General features: G+C 39.8%; 1 protein-coding gene across 7 annotated transcripts in view; it reads right to left on the reverse strand.

Annotated features, from left to right (window-relative positions):
* Nucleotides 1-7,996: 7,996 nt before the first annotated feature.
* DPP8 (dipeptidyl peptidase 8) overlaps nt 7,997-19,776 on the reverse strand; it is a 61,589-nt gene continuing 49,809 nt past the window's right edge. For 3 of the 7 annotated variants that reach the window (XM_082446022.1, XM_082446024.1, XM_082446023.1), the window contains exons 17-21: nt 17,842-17,988; nt 16,475-16,627; nt 15,061-15,203; nt 14,008-14,119; nt 7,997-11,788 (exon numbers count right to left, since the gene is read on the reverse strand). In XM_082446022.1, the coding sequence (XP_082302148.1) occupies nt 11,666-11,788; nt 14,008-14,119; nt 15,061-15,203; nt 16,475-16,627; nt 17,842-17,988 (678 nt within the window). In that variant the 3' untranslated portion in view covers nt 7,997-11,665. Of the gene's footprint in view, nt 11,789-12,928; nt 13,000-14,007; nt 14,120-15,060; nt 15,204-16,474; nt 16,628-17,270; nt 17,429-17,841; nt 17,989-19,776 lie in introns of those variants that run through there. The other 4 variants (XM_082446025.1, XM_082446026.1, XM_082446027.1 and 1 more) reach the window with 4 other exon arrangements.

Genomic DNA, 19,776 nt, shown 5'->3' on the forward strand with positions numbered 1-19,776 from the left:
TTTTTAAAAAGATAATTAACTAGATAAAACAGAAAGTTCTGCATGAATGAAAATGATTCAAAACTTATTACATGACTCATCTCTGAATACATTTACGTAGTTATAATGGTGTAAACACTGAATATTAATCTAAGTAAAATTACAATAGAACTACTCTATTGAAAAGATGAGGGGGGTGGGGAGTGTGTGTGTTTGGTGGAAATGGTAGGGAAAACAGCTAAATTCTAGTCTTTCACAGTAGGATACCACTAGATAATGAATAAAAACTGAAAAAAAATCATAGAGTAATATTACAAACATGTTATTTAGAGATTTTAGAACTTGACTCCTTAAGCTATGTGCCTCTGTGACCATGAAAATTAAAACTTAAAAAAAAAAAAAAAGGTGATGCAGGTCTCTATATTGTTCAGATGGATGCCCTCCAGCCCTGAACCATTGTTCCTCCACAGCTCTCTACACCACCTTGCTGAGCCTAACAGCTAATTCCTGCCGGAACCACTGCTGTTCGACACCCACTTCTGTTCAAGGCCACCTTGCCCTAGCAAGCCTGAGATTCGGATGGCTCTTTCTGGTCCCCTTTTACGAGGGCCCCTGCACACCCGGCGCAGTGGGCTGAGACCTGCTCTCTCCCGAGGTCTCTGGATGCTCTGCCTGCAGCTGGACACACTGACCACGGCAGGATGGGAGCACTGCCTTCAGGAGAACTGAAGGTAGGTGATGCTGGTCACATTGTCCACCCATCTTTGGAGGCTGCACCCTCCCTGCTGGAGACTGTGTCCTCCCCCAGCGCTGGGGGCCAGAGTCTTCCCCCTGGGCCTGTCCTACCCAACAGCCTTTTTCCTCCTTACTTTCCGCATGAAAGTATATCTATTCCATGACCCGTCCTCTCCTCTGGTCTCTCAGACAAACTAGGCCTGTTGAGGTGAAGCCAGCAGAAGAGCGGGGGGCAGATGCACACCCGCCTCGACTCTCACCGTAAAAGGCCCTCACACTCTATCCCAGCACTCCCAACTTTTCCTCTCATATCCCTGCCCAGCCCACACTCAGTTTCCTGCCACCCAGTGTGCCAGCTCCGCACCTTTGTCCCCTCATGTCTGTGTGTATTCTTTGCCTTGAATGACTTCCCCCCACCTGGAGAAACTCATTCCTTAATACCTAATCCAAAAGCTGCCTCCTTTGTGCTGCCTTCTCTGACCATCCGCTTTTCCACTACCCAGAGAAAACAATTGCTCATGTTTGTTGAGTGCCGTATGCCAGATATTAGGAGTTTTGCATGTGTTTTTCATATTGAAGCTCACAGCAACTCCATGAAGTAGTACCATTATTAATTCTATGTTCCAGAAGAGGAAACTGAAGCACAGAGAGGTAAGTAACTTGCCCAAGGTCACACAGGAGGAAGTGGTTCAGTGAGAGTCAAGAGGACAAACTCTCCGGGTCAAAGCCCACAGCCCTAACTGCTGTCCTGCCCTGCCTCGCCTCCTGGGGACTCACAAAGGACTCAACACTCAACATCTCTCTCTTTGTACTGACCCTCTTTAGTTTACACATCTATCTCCACTTCTGGACTGAGAACCCTCTGAGAGTAGAGAATGTGTCTGACTTCTCTGAGCATCCCCAGATCCCTGAATCCTTCAGCATGAGCCAGGCCATGGCAGCTGCTCAACTCATGTTGCTTGCTCAAGAATGAGTGAAGCCAGGATTAGCATTCTGCTTCTGCACTGTGACCTTGGGCAAGGCACACAACCTCTCTGAACCCTCATTTCTTTCTCTGGAGAAAATAAAAACCCATAGGGGAATAATAACACTGCCTAACTGATGTCTCGTAGCTTACTGTGAAGATCAAATTGAACATGATGCTGTCATGAGGAAATATAGTATAAGCAGTGGGGCACTCACCACACAGATGTTAGCAGCTGGTATTCGGAGGGAAATGTGTCACCTGTTCACAGGTAAAACATGTTATCCTAACAAGGGTCTTACAGTTAATTATACCTTCATCCAAAGTAATGTGTAATTCTGGAAGATCTGCCTTGGGTCAGGCAGATGGGAAGTATCTGAGGTCAAGGCAGAGTCTGGTCACCACCATGGGAGGCTTCTGTACCCACCCCCCTTCTTACTCCTGTCCCGGAACCTGCTATTCTCCCAAGATCCCTGGGGCTGAGTCATGTTCCTCTCCCCGCCCAGCATCTATCTTCTCCCCAGGGCTTGGGCCTAACAGCTCAGGTCTTGGAGAGCAGACTGCTCCCACTGGCAGCCCTGCACTCCTTGGAGGAGATGAGGTCAGATCAATATCAGGACTTCATAAATCACTTCCAACACATTGGCCTCACCGCAACTCTATGAAGAAGGTATTAGAACCCCACTTTCGAGTCCAAGGTCAGAGAAGCAAAGGGCTTGCTCAAGAGCACAACTGCTGGACTTGAACCCAAGTCTATCAGATTTCAAATACCCTAGTCTTTCTCATGCTCCCCCTTCTTTCTCTGGGCAAGTTCAGGGAGATTCATATCCAAGACCCACCCAGTACAGGCTTTCTGAGCTCAGCATGAGCTTGGTCCCTGAAGGACCTCAGATTTCAGGCAAATACCATATTTCCTTGATTTTAAGATGTATTCTTATTCACAGTTTTATATTTCTGATATGAAGATCTTAACAACGGTAATATCTGAGATTTTAGGAAATTTATTTTTTATTTTTAAAGATTTTTTTGAAGTGGACCATTTTTAAAGCCTTTATTGAATCTGTTACAATATTGCTTCTGTTTTATGTTTTGCTTTTTAGTTGCGAGGCATGGGGGATCTTAGCTCCCCAACCAGGGATCAAACCCACATCCCCTGCATTGGAAGGCGAAGTCTTAACCACTGGACCGCCAGGGAAGTCCCAGAGATTTTAGGAAATTTAGTAGGAGTCCTAGAGACTGCATTCAAGTGTCTCTGTTCAGCTACCAACTGGTTCTGTGCCTTTGTGGAAGCCACTTTACCTGCCTGTACCTCAAGAAATTGGTCTGATTTCTGGTACCAACTCTGCCACTTGACAGGTATGTGGCTTTGCGGTCCTCTCTGGGATTCAGTCTCCTCATCTCTAAAATGATGGGAGGGGTCACTGATTTTTGACCTCTTCTTTTAAACTGCAGAACAAGTTTCCCCAATCATATATAAGTAAAAAGCTAAGTTGCTGCTCTGGATGAAAGAAGGGTGGGAGGGCCTGGGATCCTATGGCCTCTTCTACTCCCTCCACCTCTGCCAGGGCCATCCTGGCAGCACAGCCTTGGCTTCCTCACTTTGGCAAATTTCTCTGTTAAGCTCTGGTTTGGGAGAACATTGCTCTGGGAGGTGAATACAGAGCTAGAAGACCTGGGCTCAAGTGCGGATTCTCTTTAAGCAGCTGGGATGGCTCCAGTATAATCACTTACCGGCTCTGGGCCTCAGCTTTCCATCTGTGAAGTAAAGCAGTAGATGAGATGATTTCTAAGAATCCATTCTGGCCCTTACATTCCATGAACGCAGTCTTTCGTTGCTCTACCTCAAAGTTGTACATTACTCTGGTTGTACATTAGAATCACCTAAGGAGCTTATCAAAAATTAGTAAAATATGGCCCACCTCCTCCCCACCCACCAAGCTGATGTAATTGATCCCAGGAAGGACTCAGACATCAGCGTTTTTATTTTTATTTTTTAAAAATATTTACTTATTTATTTTGGTTGCACCGGGTCTTAGTTGTGGCACGCGGGATCTTTAGCTGTGGCGTGTGGACTCTTAGTTGCGGCATGCATGCGGGATATAGTTCCCCAACCAGGGATTCAACCCGGCCCTCCTGCATTGGGAGTGTGGAGTCTTACCCACTGGACCACCAGGGAAGTCCCCATTAGCGTTTTTATAAGCTCTCCCGGCAACGGTGACAGCAACCAGGGCTGAGAAGAACCACTCCTCCAGACCTAAAGCCTCAGTGGGGAACGAAGAATAAAAATTCCAATGACATTTCAGAGAAGGAATCCTAAAAGCTTAAACCTGGGGAGAATTTCGTTTCTCTCACAGTCTTACAAGTGCATCGGTAGGTGGGTGCTTGGGAACCTAAACCTATCAATCAGATAGCCCTAAGTGGGGGAGGTCAAAATATGTTTTTCATTTAGAAGTTTTTTTTGGTATTCAAGTACCAAATAAGTGATTCCTACATATCTGACTATAGTAGGTATGATGGGGAGAATTAACCAAGTATAATATAGTGCCTACTCTCACAGTCTGTAATCTAACGGCAGAAACAAAATCAGTGGCAAACAGTATGGTATAAAATAAAGTGCTAAATCTAAGATAATCTTTATTGAGCACTTTTATTGCATGCCAGGCACCAAGTGCTTCATAGTATATTAAACACATTTCATCCTCACAATAACCCACTGAGGAGGGTTCTGTTATCATTCCTATTTCTCACCTAAGGAAACGGAGGATCAGAGAGTTATGTAAACAAACATGCACAAGCCCATAAAGCTAGCAAGTAGCAGACATAAGGGTTGAAGCCAGGCTCCAAAGCTGATGCTGGTACCATTTTGCAATATCACCTACATCAGGTGGGGAAGATTCCCATGTAAGCTCCGTAGGGTGCCAAGAGGAACCTGGGTCTGGCCTCAAAGCATGAGTTCTACTAATTGAAAGAGGGAAACTTCAGGATGCTTGTGGGTGAATGAAGAGCCCAGATGAGGGAAAGTGAGGCTGGGTCAGGTGACACAGGGCCTTGAATGTCGGGTACAACTTGAATTTGATTAGGGACTGGCATGGGAAAGTGCGAATTTATCATGCCTTTAAGAAAGTGGGGGTTAGAATGGGCATCAACAGAAAATCTACAAACAACAAATGCTGGAGAGTGTGTGGAGAAAAGGGAACCCTCTTGCACTGTTGGTGGGAATGTAAATTGATACAGCCACTATGGAGAACAGTATGGAGGTTCCTTAAAAAACTAAAAATAGAACTACCATATGATCCAGCAATCCCACTACTGGGTATATACCCAGAGAAAACCATAATTCAAAAAGACACATGCACCCCAATGTTCATTGCAGCACTATTTACAATAGCCAGGTCATGGAAGCAACCTAAATGTCCATCGACAGACGAATGGATAAAGAAGACGTGGTACATATATACAATGGAATATTACTCAGCCATAAAAAGGAACGAAATTGGGTCATTTGTTGAAACGTGGATGGATCTAGAGACTGTCATACAGAGTGAAGTAAGTCAGAAAGAGAAAAATATTGTATATTAATGCATACATGTGGAACCTAGAAAAATGGTACAGATGAACCGGTTTGCAGGGCAGAAATTGAGACACAGATGTAGAGAACAAACGTATGGACACCAAGGGGAGAAAGCAGCGGGGGGTTGGGGTGGTGGTGTGATGAATTGGGAGATTGGGATTGACAGGTATACACTGATGTGTATAAAATGGATGACTAATAAGAACCTGCTGTATAAAAAAATAAATAAAATGAAAGCATTAAAGAAAAAAAAAAAAAAAGAAAGAAAGCGGGTGTCCTACCGGGTGTGCTAGTGAGGTGGGAGGTGAAGTTGGTCCTGAGAACCTCTTGAGGGCAAGGGCTGTGTCCTCTTCATCTTTGTTTCCTCATGGCCTACACAGGCCTAGCACATGATTGTTACTAAATATTTGCTCAATGACACTTGTGAACTGCTTCTTTGAAGTCACTTGGAATTCTTAATCTTCACCTTCTACTCCAGCCCAGCATGACATTACAGGTCCTAGACTGGGGTAGGAGCAGCGACAGGAATGAGGAGGAATGGATGGTTGAGACAATGAAAAACAATTAACTAGCTAGGCAACACATCATTAAGTACCCAAGGAACTACAGACAGTGGCACTCACACGCACGCTGAGGGATATAACTACGACCATACATATGCCCAGAAACCAAGCCAACACGGAGAGTCCATTTCACAGAAGAGCACTGTGTTTTCCAGAACCTACCCGGCCAGAGGACCTTGCTGCAAATAATTGTCACCTGTGAGTAGAATGTTAAACTCTGCCCTTCTGCAGAGTGCCTTTCTAGTGAAGATGGGGGTGGGGTGGGGGGGTGGATTCCTGAAACTGGCTAAGGACAACTATCTTAATTGTTTCCAAACTTCTATTTCAAGAACTTAAGTTTGGGAGCCAATTTAGAGAGTGTTATCTTTCAGTAAGGGACACACAAACTCAAAAATCTCATTGCCTATGTCAGAGTTGAATCCCATCTAATCCATTTCAATGGGAGTTCAACCTCTTCAGGGTGGCAGGGCCAGGGTACCAGATCCGTGGATGGAACTAGGCTGATTAACTTATTTAAATCCTGGTGATTCCCCAAACCACTCCAAGCCCCAAATAAAGTTATGGTTATGAGATCCTCAAAATACAGTTGTTTCGACTCTGCTCCCCTCCAAAGCACCAAGGGATCAATCCGTTTCTCATTACCACTGCATGGGTAAGGTCAGGCTAGAGGGACGTCCAGAGGCCTTGAGACCATACGCTTGCTCTGACAGGACTCTGGAGCTCTGGAGCCCGAGAGCCACTGGGAAGTGTGTACCGCCAGCACAGTCTTTGTAGGATGCTTACGGCCAGGTTGAAAGCTGATTTTTGATTAGCAATAAATCCTAGCTAAATTAAAGACACCGGAGTAGTCTATAAAATGTTCCCATCTGGAGTGCCATAAATGAATTACATGTGTGCTGAGGTATTAATCTCTTTAGAGTTTGGGTGAGTCTGGCTGGTTACTTCTGGCGACAAGCAACCTCAACAGGTTAACCCAGTGTACCTCAGTTCATCCCAGAGTCACAGAGATGTCTTTTTTTTTTTTAATGTGTTATGAGGTAAAAAGGATAGGTCTATAGCAGTACCCTGTTTAAAGATAATCTTTATTTCTAAAAATTTTTGTATACAAATTAAAAGTTTAAGACCCTAATACATAACATAGCAGTGGCTTTTTAAAAATCATTATCCCTTTGAGAATCTGGTAACGCCAAAGCCCTTCTCCCCAGAATGCACCTCCACTCATTCATGCAATATTTTGCATACAACTTTAGAGGATTACAGAATCCAGAGTGAGGGTCTGTTCTGGAAGGATTATTAGACAAACCCAAATTTACTAATTTTAGAGCGGTTCATCTGCTTCTTTCCCCTACCCTTTCTCTAGTACAGCTTCAAAAGACCAGAGAATTGTCAAAGAAATCTCTGAAGAAAGTATTACACTGAACTCCCTTGAAATTTCCTGGGGAGCATGCAGAAACCACTGTCAACTCCATGAGGCATTCCAGAGAAACTCCTAGCTGCTCAGGGAGGTTGTGCTAATCATTGGCTCCAAGCACCACCCACCCTTGCAGTACCAACGCTGGCTGTAGGGAACCACTTACAGGTACAAAGCAGGTCTCCGCACATCTCCCTCTGGCTTTGGATGCATTTTTAGTTAGTGTTTATACTAGAAACCCCACGTAATCACCTTGCAGTCTCCGCTCGCCACTGCAAGCACATGACCTTGTTCGTGTGTATTAATCACTCACAGTTGCCACTAATCAAGGCAAAGATTGTACAAATGGGGAATGGGGGAAAAAGGGAAATTTACATCAATTAATTTTAGCAGCATCTTTATTGCAACAAAGAACCTGTAATAAAATGCAACAAAACTAATGTTTCATTTTACATGATTAAAAGCCATGTAGCTGAAAATGAGAAAACCCATAAACTTACTGGAGTGAGACATGCAGTTCTTTTTATATAAGTCAATGCTTAAAACAGCAGGCACTTTATGTTCTAAAATTAAAGACCTGAACTCCAACTGTGCTGAATTCAACATAAATTTGTATTTGGGTTATGTAAAAACAAACATACGAACACTACTTTTTCTCTCTCTGAGGGACTTCTCAAATGATTACCTAGAACTGTCTCTTGACCAAATAAGAAAAGCAGGAGCCAGCACCTTGAACTAACATGTCTCCATATTTCAGGCTGCAAGATGGATCAGTTGGGGCTGGGTGGGGTTGGGAAGGTGGGAGTCAGGAAAGTTTCCTTATTCCTTTATGTCTGCTGGGAATGGACACTCACCTTACATATCTTAGTTTAGATATGGCCATGTCTCTTTGCTTACTTTAAACAGCTATAATTTGGGCTCCCAGGCTTAAGCAAGCACTCTATACCCCAATCCCCAAACCCCCCACTACACCAAGGAAGACACATTTAGTGTTAACAATTTTAATTAACTTCAGAATGTCATATACTAATTAGAAGTACTGCTTCATTAATAAGCATGCTTAGCATTTACTTTAGAATGGAAAAATTAACCATTTTATGTTATCTTTAAAATGTTTCATAGGAATATATTAATAAATACTTCTTTAAAAATTTGCCTTTTCTACATATCATTTAACTACCATGAGTTAGGATATCTGGATGGAGTCTAGCACCAACCAAACACTAACTGGCTGCGTGACCACGGGTATATTTTCTCCTCTCTCTATATGGAGGTTCCTCCTCTAAATAATGAGAACATCAGATTATATCAAAGATATAACAGCTTGAAAATTTTACAATTCTGTAATAATGAGAGATCTCATAGGAATCATTCCACCTAAAGAGAGAACAATGTTACAGAGAGGTGGGATACACCTTCTGTAAGAAGTAAAACAAGTAAAGTAAGCATCAATATCTATATCTCATTCTTCTGAAAAATAATGCATGCATTGTGACTTCATCCTCTTGTATGAGGCTTTGGAAACAAGCCAGGAATGGCATAGACAGAAAAACCTTCATTCCAAAATTAATCTCCAGACCAAGGGGATATACAGTTAATGATACCTTCTGCTTTTTTCAGAGTGAAAAAAGGGCCAACAGTCATCACAGATGAGCAGCTATCTTGACTATTGTTTTAGGTTCTTGTAAATCAGTCCAGTGTAGAAATCACCTATTATTTTCTTAATCCAACTCATTCTCTACAGAAGTTTCTTAAAGTAGCCCACAAATGACTTGCTTTAGAGTCACCTGGGAAGCTTGTTAGAAATGCGATTCCTGGTCTCCACTTAAATCAATGAAATCCAAATTTCTAAGAGTGAGGTTCAAGACTGCACTTCTTTTCATAAGCATCCCAGATGAATCTTAGATTTTGAGTCCCACTGCTCAAAAACGCAGAAGCAACCATAACTACTGATGGTTGTTCAAGTGCACCCAATTATCAAACCTGCAAAACCCCCCTTTGATGTTTACGCTAGTGCTTTTTGGTTCTCACTAAAAATGTGGCTATACTCTTGCCTTATAGTTTGTTACCCAAACACAGGGTACAAATAGTTTTAGTGAGATTTCTACTGATTGCTTGAATTGACTATGATGTTTTCCACACTGATTTTAAAATCAAATTCAATCGAGCTGTCTTTCTGTAAGCGAATTCAGTCAGGTATTTTTCCCCCTATGGAAGAATGGCATTTAACTGACTGGGAATTATAACAGAAGCATTCCTTGTGATGGGAGGAAAGCAGAAGGCAAGATGCAAAAGGAAAACACCTGTGAATTCAAGAGTCCATGAGGTTCTTTAAGGTTTGTTTTGGTAAAATATGAGATGCCATTTTGAAGAAACAGCCTTATTGGGTAAGAGGTTTCAAATGAGTAGCTGTATAAAAGCCACTGTATACCATTTCTACTTTGCATATTATATAAGGTTATATCGTCAGACGCCACTAGTCCCCAGACAAAAACCATCTTCAGTAATCAGATACATACTTAAGTCATGGGGGAAAATACTTTCTTGGGGAAGAAAAGTTACCCAAATCAATTTAATTTAACATTGAAAAAAATATAAACAAATATTGGCATGGGAAAATATCATAACAAGAAAATCAATACATATACAGACACAGGGAAAAGTGTGGTACCTATTATACAGTATAAATACAAAAACAGCAAAACCCAATCCCCCTCCACAGACAGCACCGCCAGGTCACCCTGCCATCTCTGGACCTCCCCCACCTCCCATGCGGCCCTCAGTGACGAAGTCCACATCTCACGCACAGTCACCATCCTTACTAATGGAGGCTGTGCTCTCTAGGGCAGGAATCTACTCTCTCTGTAGTGGTGAGAAAGAAAAGAGTAATTTTTTTTTTTGGAGTGTTGTTTAGAAGTACTTTCCAAACACTGAGGCTTGTCAAACTCATAGGTGCCTTCTCTGCCACCGGCTCCAATGTGACCCATCTAGCACCCTAAGATTCTAAGATGGCAGATCCCAATCCGCACCACGAGCTCCCTTAATAGTGAAATGCTAGGGCTAAACCAGAAAAATGTCATGGTCATTCAAGAAATCACTTATAAGCTTTGAACATTGCAAAAGAGAGCCATGCCTTGCTGTGGATCAGTTTATGGTAAAGAGGTTGTCTGGAAACTCTTTAAGCTCACAATATCTAAATAATACTCAAATAATTTAAAAAGGTTAAAGAAAGTTTCAATTTGTAAGGTTTCCAAAATTAAGAAGAAAATTAAAAAAATTAGAATTAGAATTGTAAAAGAACTCTAAGGAACTTTTCCTCCCCTGAATAATGTTAGTCTGTACCTGTGTTGGCAAGAGTGTGATTTCTTAATCTGGTTTCCTTAACTAATATTCTAGGAGTTTAAATTTCAATTCCTAAACTTTTTCATGAGTATTTTTGGTCAAATTATACTTCTGCTTAGATCTTAAGCAGACCCTTGCCTTCTCCTCTCCCTGCCGTTCTCCACACTCTGGTCTCCCCAACCCCACCAAAATTCCCCTCCATTGCCCTAAAACTCTGGAACATTTCAATGAGGAAATACCCAATGGAAACTGGCACCACTAAATTTTCTGAAAAATACAAGTGAATGTGTACTTTTTTCTTTTCCTAAAGGGAAAGAAATTGCCTGCAAATATTTAAGCTCTAATCATTTGATTAAAATTTTCCTGCCTGTAATTATCAATATTATAAGACTAATTAAATCCATGCTACATATACAGTTACTTGCCTTTATGTGAAAGGAAAAACCCACTCGGTCATATCATCAAAGAGAACTATTTATACTAGATACAGTTTAAATTGGTTAAAAACTGGTCAGAGTCTGAATGAAACAAAATTAAGATTAAGTGTCTTTAGGAGGCTACTAAGTTATCCTTGAAAAATCATTAATGACCAGTTAAGCCATAGGTTTAATAGTGATTAGTTCATAACATGCTGGATACACCCCAAGCAATGTAGTATAAGCTATTCAATTACATTTAAGTGCTATCAAATCTGTAACTAGTCAGAGATTCTGGAATTGAACCAAACCAATCACTAATATCATATTTTAACAAACTCAGAAGTATACTGTAAAAATACACTAATTAAGTCCATGAGGTTTCACAATGCTATTAAAAATGAAAATAAGGTAGTATGGATACATGGTGCTAATGTCTTATTTCTTTCAGTAATTCTCATGGTATTGCTGGGTCCCTTAGAAATATGCATCATTTAATTTTGTGTATGGTTAAGGTATTAGATTACTATCTACAAGCTGTAAACACCTGCACGGCACCAAATATACTTTCAGAAGTAGATGTTATGTGGCAGGTACCAAAATGTGATGATCAATTCTCTACTGATTAAACCTCCTCATCTGGTTAAACAGCCAGTGTATACCAGAGTTCTACACAGGTCAAAGTTATATCACTTTCAGAGCAGCAATACGTGATCCAAGGTTTTCTTGAAGGTAGTGCAAAAGATGCAGTTCATAATGTTCTCCAGATTCAGGAACTCTTATGCTGTGTCTCTCCTGAGGATAGATCTTAAAAACAACAACAACAAAATCAAAATACACAAAATAAGAATTTAGGAACACATCTCCTTCCAAAGCTTTCCAGAGATTTTCAACAGAATTAATAACATGGAGCAGAGCTTCTCCAAGATATTATACACATACATCCTGTCTAAAGGGCCTTCTCTTTTTATAATTCCCTATGTACCACTAAGCTTACAGAAGGATCAATGGTTCTCCAAGTGTGGTTTGCAGACGTCAGGAGTCCTCATAAACTCTTTCCAGGGATACACAAGGTCAAAACTACTTTCAGATCAAAACTAAGACATTATTTGCCTTTATTCACTGTGTTGGCATTTGCACTGATAATGAAAGGCAATGGTGGGTGAATCAAGGCAGTGACATACACTTGTAGTAAACAAGAAAAAATGCCAGTTTCACTTAAGTAGTAGTAAAAATTAGAATGTTATTAAGTTGCAACCCTTGAGCAGAGGTCTTTTTATATTCTGTGGTGATAAGATGGGAAGAAGGCATAAAGCACTTCTGCTACACGATGTCTCAAGGGAAAGGACTGAGTACAACTGAGTTTTGTTTTGTTTTGTTTTTCTTTTGGCCCCGCCGAACAGCATGCGGGATCTTAATTCCCTGACCAGGTATCAAACCCGCGCCCCCTGCAGTGGAAGCACGGAGTCTTAACCACTAGATAGCCAGGGAAGTCCCTACAACTGAGTTTTTAAATGGAACTCCATTTTTCACTTGAAAGAATGACAACTATGGTGATTCAGACTTGGCTATCTGGCAAACATTTTCTCAAAAATGATGTGAGCCAGTCACTTCAAGGACAGCATTGACAGTATTTGTTGGCAATGATAAATTTTGAGCTTTTAAATGAAAATTAGAATTTTGGAAAACTTGCATCTACCACTCCTAGCTCATGAGCTTCCCAATACTTGGGAGAATTTTCTGTTGAGATCAGTGGTAATATCAATGTATATGATTTAAAAAATATTGTATGATGAAATGGGTCAACACTTAGAAGTGAACCAATATCTTCCAGATGACCAATGCATGGGTAAAAGATCCATTTGAAGTACAAGATCCAACAGATTGTAGTGTAGCAGAGTATGAAAAGTTTACAGATATGGTTTCAGATTCCACACTAAGACTAACCTTTAAGAAACTACCATCTGTTCAGTTTCAGTGTAGCAACAAAGAAGAATATCCACGATTATCTGAAAAAGCTAAAATATTACTCCCATTTCTTAATTACATATTTTGAGGCCAAAATTTCTTCATTTACTTTAGCCAAAACAACATTTCACAACAGATTGTATGTGGAAGTAGATACGAGAATCTAGATGTATTTCTTATTAAGCCAGAGATTAAAGGGATTTAGAAAAATGTAAAACAGTGCTAACTTTCTCAGTAAATTGTTTTTGTTTTGAAAAATTTTCTCCCTCATTAAAAATGTGATCTGTGTTAACATGTAATAGTTTATCATTGTTAATTTTAAATAAATAAATGAATATTTTAAAATTTTCTTAGTCTTAGTCTTATATGAGAAATACTGATGGACATAACTCACATAAACAAAAGCTTTTTGGTATATAAAAGGGTCCTCAGACCAAAATGCTTGAAAACTGCTGCTATAGACAAATATCTCATAGTTTACCTACATAAATGTCAACTGAAACACAAAAAAGGGAAAAGTAATATTTTTCATTTCTTATGAGAACAATCCGTGTAAGGAGTAGAAACGAGGAAGAAAGGAGGAAAAATTTCTCTTAAAAGCTTTTTTTTGAGTAATGGAGCAATGGAGGTAAGTAACTTGTTGGTTTCTGCTTCAATGTCAATATAAAATAGAAGAAAATTAAAAGACCTTGTAATCAGGTCCTAAAAATCCTTTATAACAATGAAATCAAGTAGCATTTCTTTACCCTTCCAAGAGGAAGAAGAAAAGCAAAGGAGGATAGTGAATGGACTCCTGTCATCTTGTCCATGATTACAAACTGAAAGCAGATACAGATACACAAGTCATGTAATCTGATAGGACTATTTTCATCCTGACTTCCACAGGATCTTAATTTTTATCTAACTAGTGGCACTACTAACTATGCCTATTATTTTAGTTCTCTTAAGCAGAGCGTGGCCACAGCTGAAAATTCAACCTTACTCCATACTTTATTATATTTCAAAGTAACCAATCACTAATCATGGCTATTTTAATCAGAAAATGTAAAAGAACTCACCTGTAAATCATATGGCTTTCCAGCCCTCACTAAAAAACTCAGTAATATACTGGTGTGTGCAAAATGGACATTCTCATCCAAGAACCCATGTAAGAGTAGTAAACGATTTGGTCTGGAAAAATGGAAATATCAGAGGATTAGGCAAAATAAGAGTATTTGGGAAAACCACTTAACTCCTTAAAACTAATCACAACTAACTATGTTAACTTCCTTATACTGTAATATTAGAATAAGGATTCAACATTTTGGGACTTCCCTGGTGGCGCATGGGTTAGGAATCCGCCTGCCAATGCAGGGGACACGGGTTTGAGCCCAGGTATGGGAAGATCCCACATGCCGTGGAGCAACTAAGCCCATGCGCCACAACTACTGAGCCTGCGCTCTAGAGCCCGCAAGCCGCAACTACTGAGCCCACGTGCCACAACTACTGAAGCCCACATGCCTAGAGCCCGTGCTCCGCAACAAGAGAAGCCACCGCAATGAGAAGCCCACGCACCACAATGAAGAGTAGCCCCCGCACCACGCAACTAGAGAAAGCCCGCGCCCATCAACGAAGACCCAAGGCAGCCAAAATAAATAAATAAATAAATTTATTTTAAAAAAAAGGATTCGGCATTTCAATATTAAATTAGTAATATATTAACCAGATGCTACATGTAAAAAAATTTTTTTTAATTAAATCATGTGTTCTATTTCCTATTAAGATATTAGCACACATCAATAATTATAGCATGTCCCTAGAAAAAGAAAAATCATATATGCTACTTGCAAAATATATGTAAGCAGAAATGGAATTTTTTCTACCTTGAAACAGTTGTGTACTTAATTAAGCTTCTTTTATCACTTAAGCAACTGCTTCAAATATAACTTGTACAAAAACCCAAATTATATGAACTGGCCTATAATTCAGCTTTGACAAACAGCTATGTCTTCTAGTACTCTATAAAATATTAGTTTTGGTCTTGTCATGTTTACAGTTTTCCTTATTATTAAAGACAATTTTTAAAGATACAATTTTAAATTTATAATTTTAATTTTAAAGCTTAAACTTACTCAGAGGGGAATTTTTCTGCTTGCATGGCCACAGATCCTAGGTAATAGCCCTGTTCATTCTGGTCAGGGTGACCCATATAACGTTCCGTGTAGCCTGTATCATAGAAGATCCACAGAGTGACTGGGGCCCCAGCAATAGCAACCTGCATAAGATAACAGTGACAGTCAAGTGTGGTCCAGAAAAGAATGGCTAGCACTGAGAGTCTGTAACTGCAAATTTACAGGCTAAAATTATCCTTAGGCTTTAGCCCCAGGACTGGAGCATACATGGTCTCAGGCAACTCAGAAAATCAAAGGGGAGTGCGAAGGTCAAGAATTTGATACTTTGTGAGTCAGTTAGCTTCATGTTCCACAGATGTGCCACACACCAAATCCTTAACCTGGGCTAGATGAAATATAAACATGGGCCTCTGTTAAAAGGGGAGGCTGAACTAGAACATATGAATGCCTCAGTGTAAATTCATTCCTGCTCTTGGGGAAAAAAATATGGGACAAGTGTCAGCTTTATATAGGAAAAAGCAGTCTTTTTTTTTTTTTTTTAGCTTCTGTTGGCAGTACAGAATTTAAAACAATGAATGAAATATATTTAAGCACTAAATACTTGCCTCATTTTAAGTCTCCCACACACAGTTTTATATTTAAATATTGATTTAAATACTGTAATTACTTTCTTGACAGCTGCAAGCCTGGGAAAATTATGGCAGTATTCAGAGTTCATTTTGTGGTTATTATAAATAAAGATTATCTGAATATACGTGTAAGAACAAAACCCTATAGTTTTTATTCTTAAAGATAAAAAAATTTCACTGTAAAATAAAATCATGTTATTGAAATATCAAAAAGAAAAATGCCACTTATAATTCCCATTCCCTTAACAACTGTTAGCATCATTTTATATTTTCTTCTAACATATTTTTCTAAGAAGTTGTTTATAGAATTGTAATCATTGTTTATATATTTCATAGTTTATTCATTCAGTACAGATTTACTTAGGACCGACTATGTGCCAAGCATTGTGCTTGGCTGCTGAGGATACAGCGTAGGGCAGACAGATCCCTGCCCTCAGAGGTTGTAGTCCAACAATTACGCAAATAAGAACAACCCAATATGAATGTGTGTTTTACTGATCATGACTATCTCCCACAATCTTTGGCATATGTCTATAAATAGCCAGTAACTGATCAAGTTGACAACTATTTTATATAGATAAATGTAGATAAAGATACGTAAACATATATCTCACGAGTTGACAAGATATATCTATTATTTCACACGGCTATTAAACACACAAACCCTAACATTTCACAGTACCGTCAACTTTGTAAACCTTCAGAAAATTGGCATTTCCTCATATCTCAATTTATAGAAAATTCCACCCTTATTGCAAAAAGAAGTACCATAGGAAATCACATACCCTGAATATATCTGACCTCTGCATTAATGCCATCAGGGAGAGGTATCCTCCATAGGACCAGCCATGGATGCCCACACGATCTAAGTCAATGAAATCATATTGAGAGGCTAGATATTGGAGTCCTTCCACCTGATCGTCAATTTCTATCTGACCCTGTAAAAAAGGGAGAGCATTTCACTGATTCTGATAAATAAAAATCTTATTATAAGAGTGCTTTTAAAGCTGATAGATGTTCTTACTAAAAATACCTGTAGTTTTTTAGATAAGAACTCATTATCAATGGAAGTTCTGTTGCTTGAAAAAAAAATTTTTAACTCTAGAGATAGGAGCCTATAGCTTCTGTTGCTAGCCTGTCCTAGAGTTTAGTTACCCCTTAGTCATAAAGTTCTTTCCTACTGTGACCCAAAATGTCCCTTGCCGTATGGGTATTTCCCATTTCCATTTGTTCTGTTGTCTGCTAAGAGGTCAGCATCTTCCTTGTAACAAGCCTTCCTATACCCAAATATAAAAAATTAGCCCCCTTAAATGGCTGACTAATTTTCTCTCTCCTTTTTAAAACTTAATGCAATAAAGCAGAAGGAATCACTCTTGACGCCTTATCCTCCTATTTCCCCATCACCTACCTCTAGGAACTGAACATACAATTTCTTTAAAGTCCTGTATAGTCCTAATTCCTATCGCCACCACCCTGTCTGTATTACTAGGCCTGCCAGTGCACACAATCTCACTTCACTGAGCCAAAAACAAAAATAAAAACAAAAACTTACATGAGAATACAACATAAGGTCAAAGAACTGGCTGTGGGAGAAAATCCCCATGTCTTACTCAGCATGTCCAATACACTGGCAAACACAGTAACTGCCTTACTGTGCAAAAGGAACATCGGATTCTCATCATTTCCCAAAGCAGCAGAAAGGACATGGGGCATCTCTAAAAGGTAGCATTTAAAGCTTCCTGTAGAGAGAAAGAGGCTTGTCACAAGGAAGGCACTAACCAGTTGGTTTCTCTCTTCACAGAGGACAGAACAAATCTCAATTACTCCTCTTAACAGTGTACAGGATGCTGAAAACTAAATGGACTGGCTTCTGGCTAAACTGGACATAAAAAATAGAAAGAGAGGGGGTTTCTATATAAAAGTGGTTCTATCTCAGCTCCCCAAATTTACATATAGGTAGACATGAATAGCCTAGTGAATATCAAGTTGTACCTTCCTTCCCACCCCCAAACCGTAACACATGCTCACATGCACACACGTGCACACACACTCACAGTGCCTTCCCCCAACTCTTTCTCTGGGATTTCACACCAAACAATGCACCAAAAATTGTAAATGTCTTTAAAAGAAAAATGTTTGTATGCTCACACACCATTTTATATTTAAAGGCGCCTTCAAATTTAAGCCCTCGGTGACAGGATCCCCTGTTGTCTATCACTACAACCACGTAACCCAGAGAGGCTAGGGTATTCAATCGGAAATACTTGATTCCTTTAAACCGATTATTCACCAACTGCACCTGAGGAAGAAATACAACTTCAGTGAAATTTATTATATGGTAGCATACAAAAGCATAAGAGAGGCAGGATGCTGCAAAAAATAGAAAGCTTAAATTTTTAACATTATTTTGCCTATAAAATGAAATTATTTTCTTGTGGCAAGAATACAACATGAAATGGACCCTCTTAAAATTTTAAGTGTACAACACAGTACTGTTAATCATAGGACAATGTTGGACAGCAGGTCTCTAGAATTTATTCATCTTGCATAATTAAGAATTTTTTATGCCCATTGATTAGCAATTCCCCTCCTCCCCCTCTCCCTGATTTATTTTTATTTTTTAAATTAATTTATTTTATTTATTTTTGGCTGTGTTGGGTCTTCGTTGCTGTGTGTGGGCTTTCTCTAGTTGCGGCGTGCAGGCTTCTCACTGCAGCGTCTTCTCGTTGCAGAGCACGGGCTCTAGGCGTGTGGGCTTCACTAGTTGTGGCACGCGGGCTCAGTAGTTGTGGCTCGTGGGCTCTAAAGCGCAGGCTCAGTAGTTGTGGCGCATGGGCTTAGTTGCTCCACAGCATGTGGGATCTTCCTGGACCAAGACTTGAACCCGTGTCCCCTGCATTGGCAGGCGGATTCTTAACCACTGCACCACCAGGGAAGCCCCCTTATTTACTTTTAAATTAAATCTTTTCATGTTTATGTTACTTCTTTTCTTTCTTAACTTCACACTCAAAAGTTCTGAGGAATTACTGAGTAACTACAGACTTTAAAATTATAACCTAGATATTAACTACATACAAGATAAGTGATTTAACCTACCCCATAGAAAAAATTACTAAAATGATTACTTCTACCCTGAGGAAGAACTGTACCATTCAAATGACAGAATAAGATCATTTTTTCTCCCTAGCTGTCTTTTCTGGGATTGTCTCTGACCAGTAGAGGGAAAACTGAAGTATTTTAATGAATTACTATGACCAGTCAGCTTCTTTTTTCCTGTTACACAAATTAGTGCAAAAGGTAAGATAATTCTTAAATATCTTTATTGCCCTAGAAACTATACTTCAAAATGACTGAGAAATTAAATGTAGTTTGGTGCTTCACCAGAAATATACTCTCTGGTGAAAAGAAGACTTTAATTAATGGGCAGAAAGTTACAGAAGTTCAAGGTTTGGTGGATACTAAGGTAGATAATAAGCAAACAAAAAAACAGTTCTGGCAAAATTGAGAAAGTGTTCTCTGGCTGAAACCAATAGGAAAACCAAGCCAGCCAGGAGTTAAAATAAACATCGATGCTATCTTTACTCAATAAATATCTACTGAGCATTGAATGGGCTAGACTGGCGGTCGCGGTGTAAAGAACCTTCTGCTTTTGAACTTTCGGATGTTTAGCGCCACTGCAACAACTGCCAAACTGGTCTTTCTGTTTCTATACTTGTCCTCCGTATAGTCTGTTCTCACAGCCACAGGATGATGTTTAAAAATGTAAATCAGGTACGACTTTATAGCTTAGCTCCTCATAATGGCAGGGGGTTTAGATCAGAGTAAGATCTAAACTCCTTACCACTGCCTTTGAGACCCTACATTACCTAGTCCTTGGCTATTTCTGTGACCTCATCTCATACCATTTCCCCCCTTGAGCACAGTACTCTAACCTTACTATCAACTATATCAAGTTGGTTCTAACCCCAGGACATTGACATTTACTGTTCCCTCTGTCTACAATGCTCTGCCCTCAGATCTTTAACATGGCTCATTCCTTCTCATCCTCTGCAACCTCAGAGAGCTTCCCTGACCTTCCAGTCAGAAC

This window comes from Balaenoptera physalus, assembly GCF_965194825.1.
Source record: "Balaenoptera physalus genome assembly, chromosome: 2".
In the NCBI taxonomy this organism is placed as follows: domain Eukaryota; kingdom Metazoa; phylum Chordata; class Mammalia; order Artiodactyla; family Balaenopteridae; genus Balaenoptera; species Balaenoptera physalus.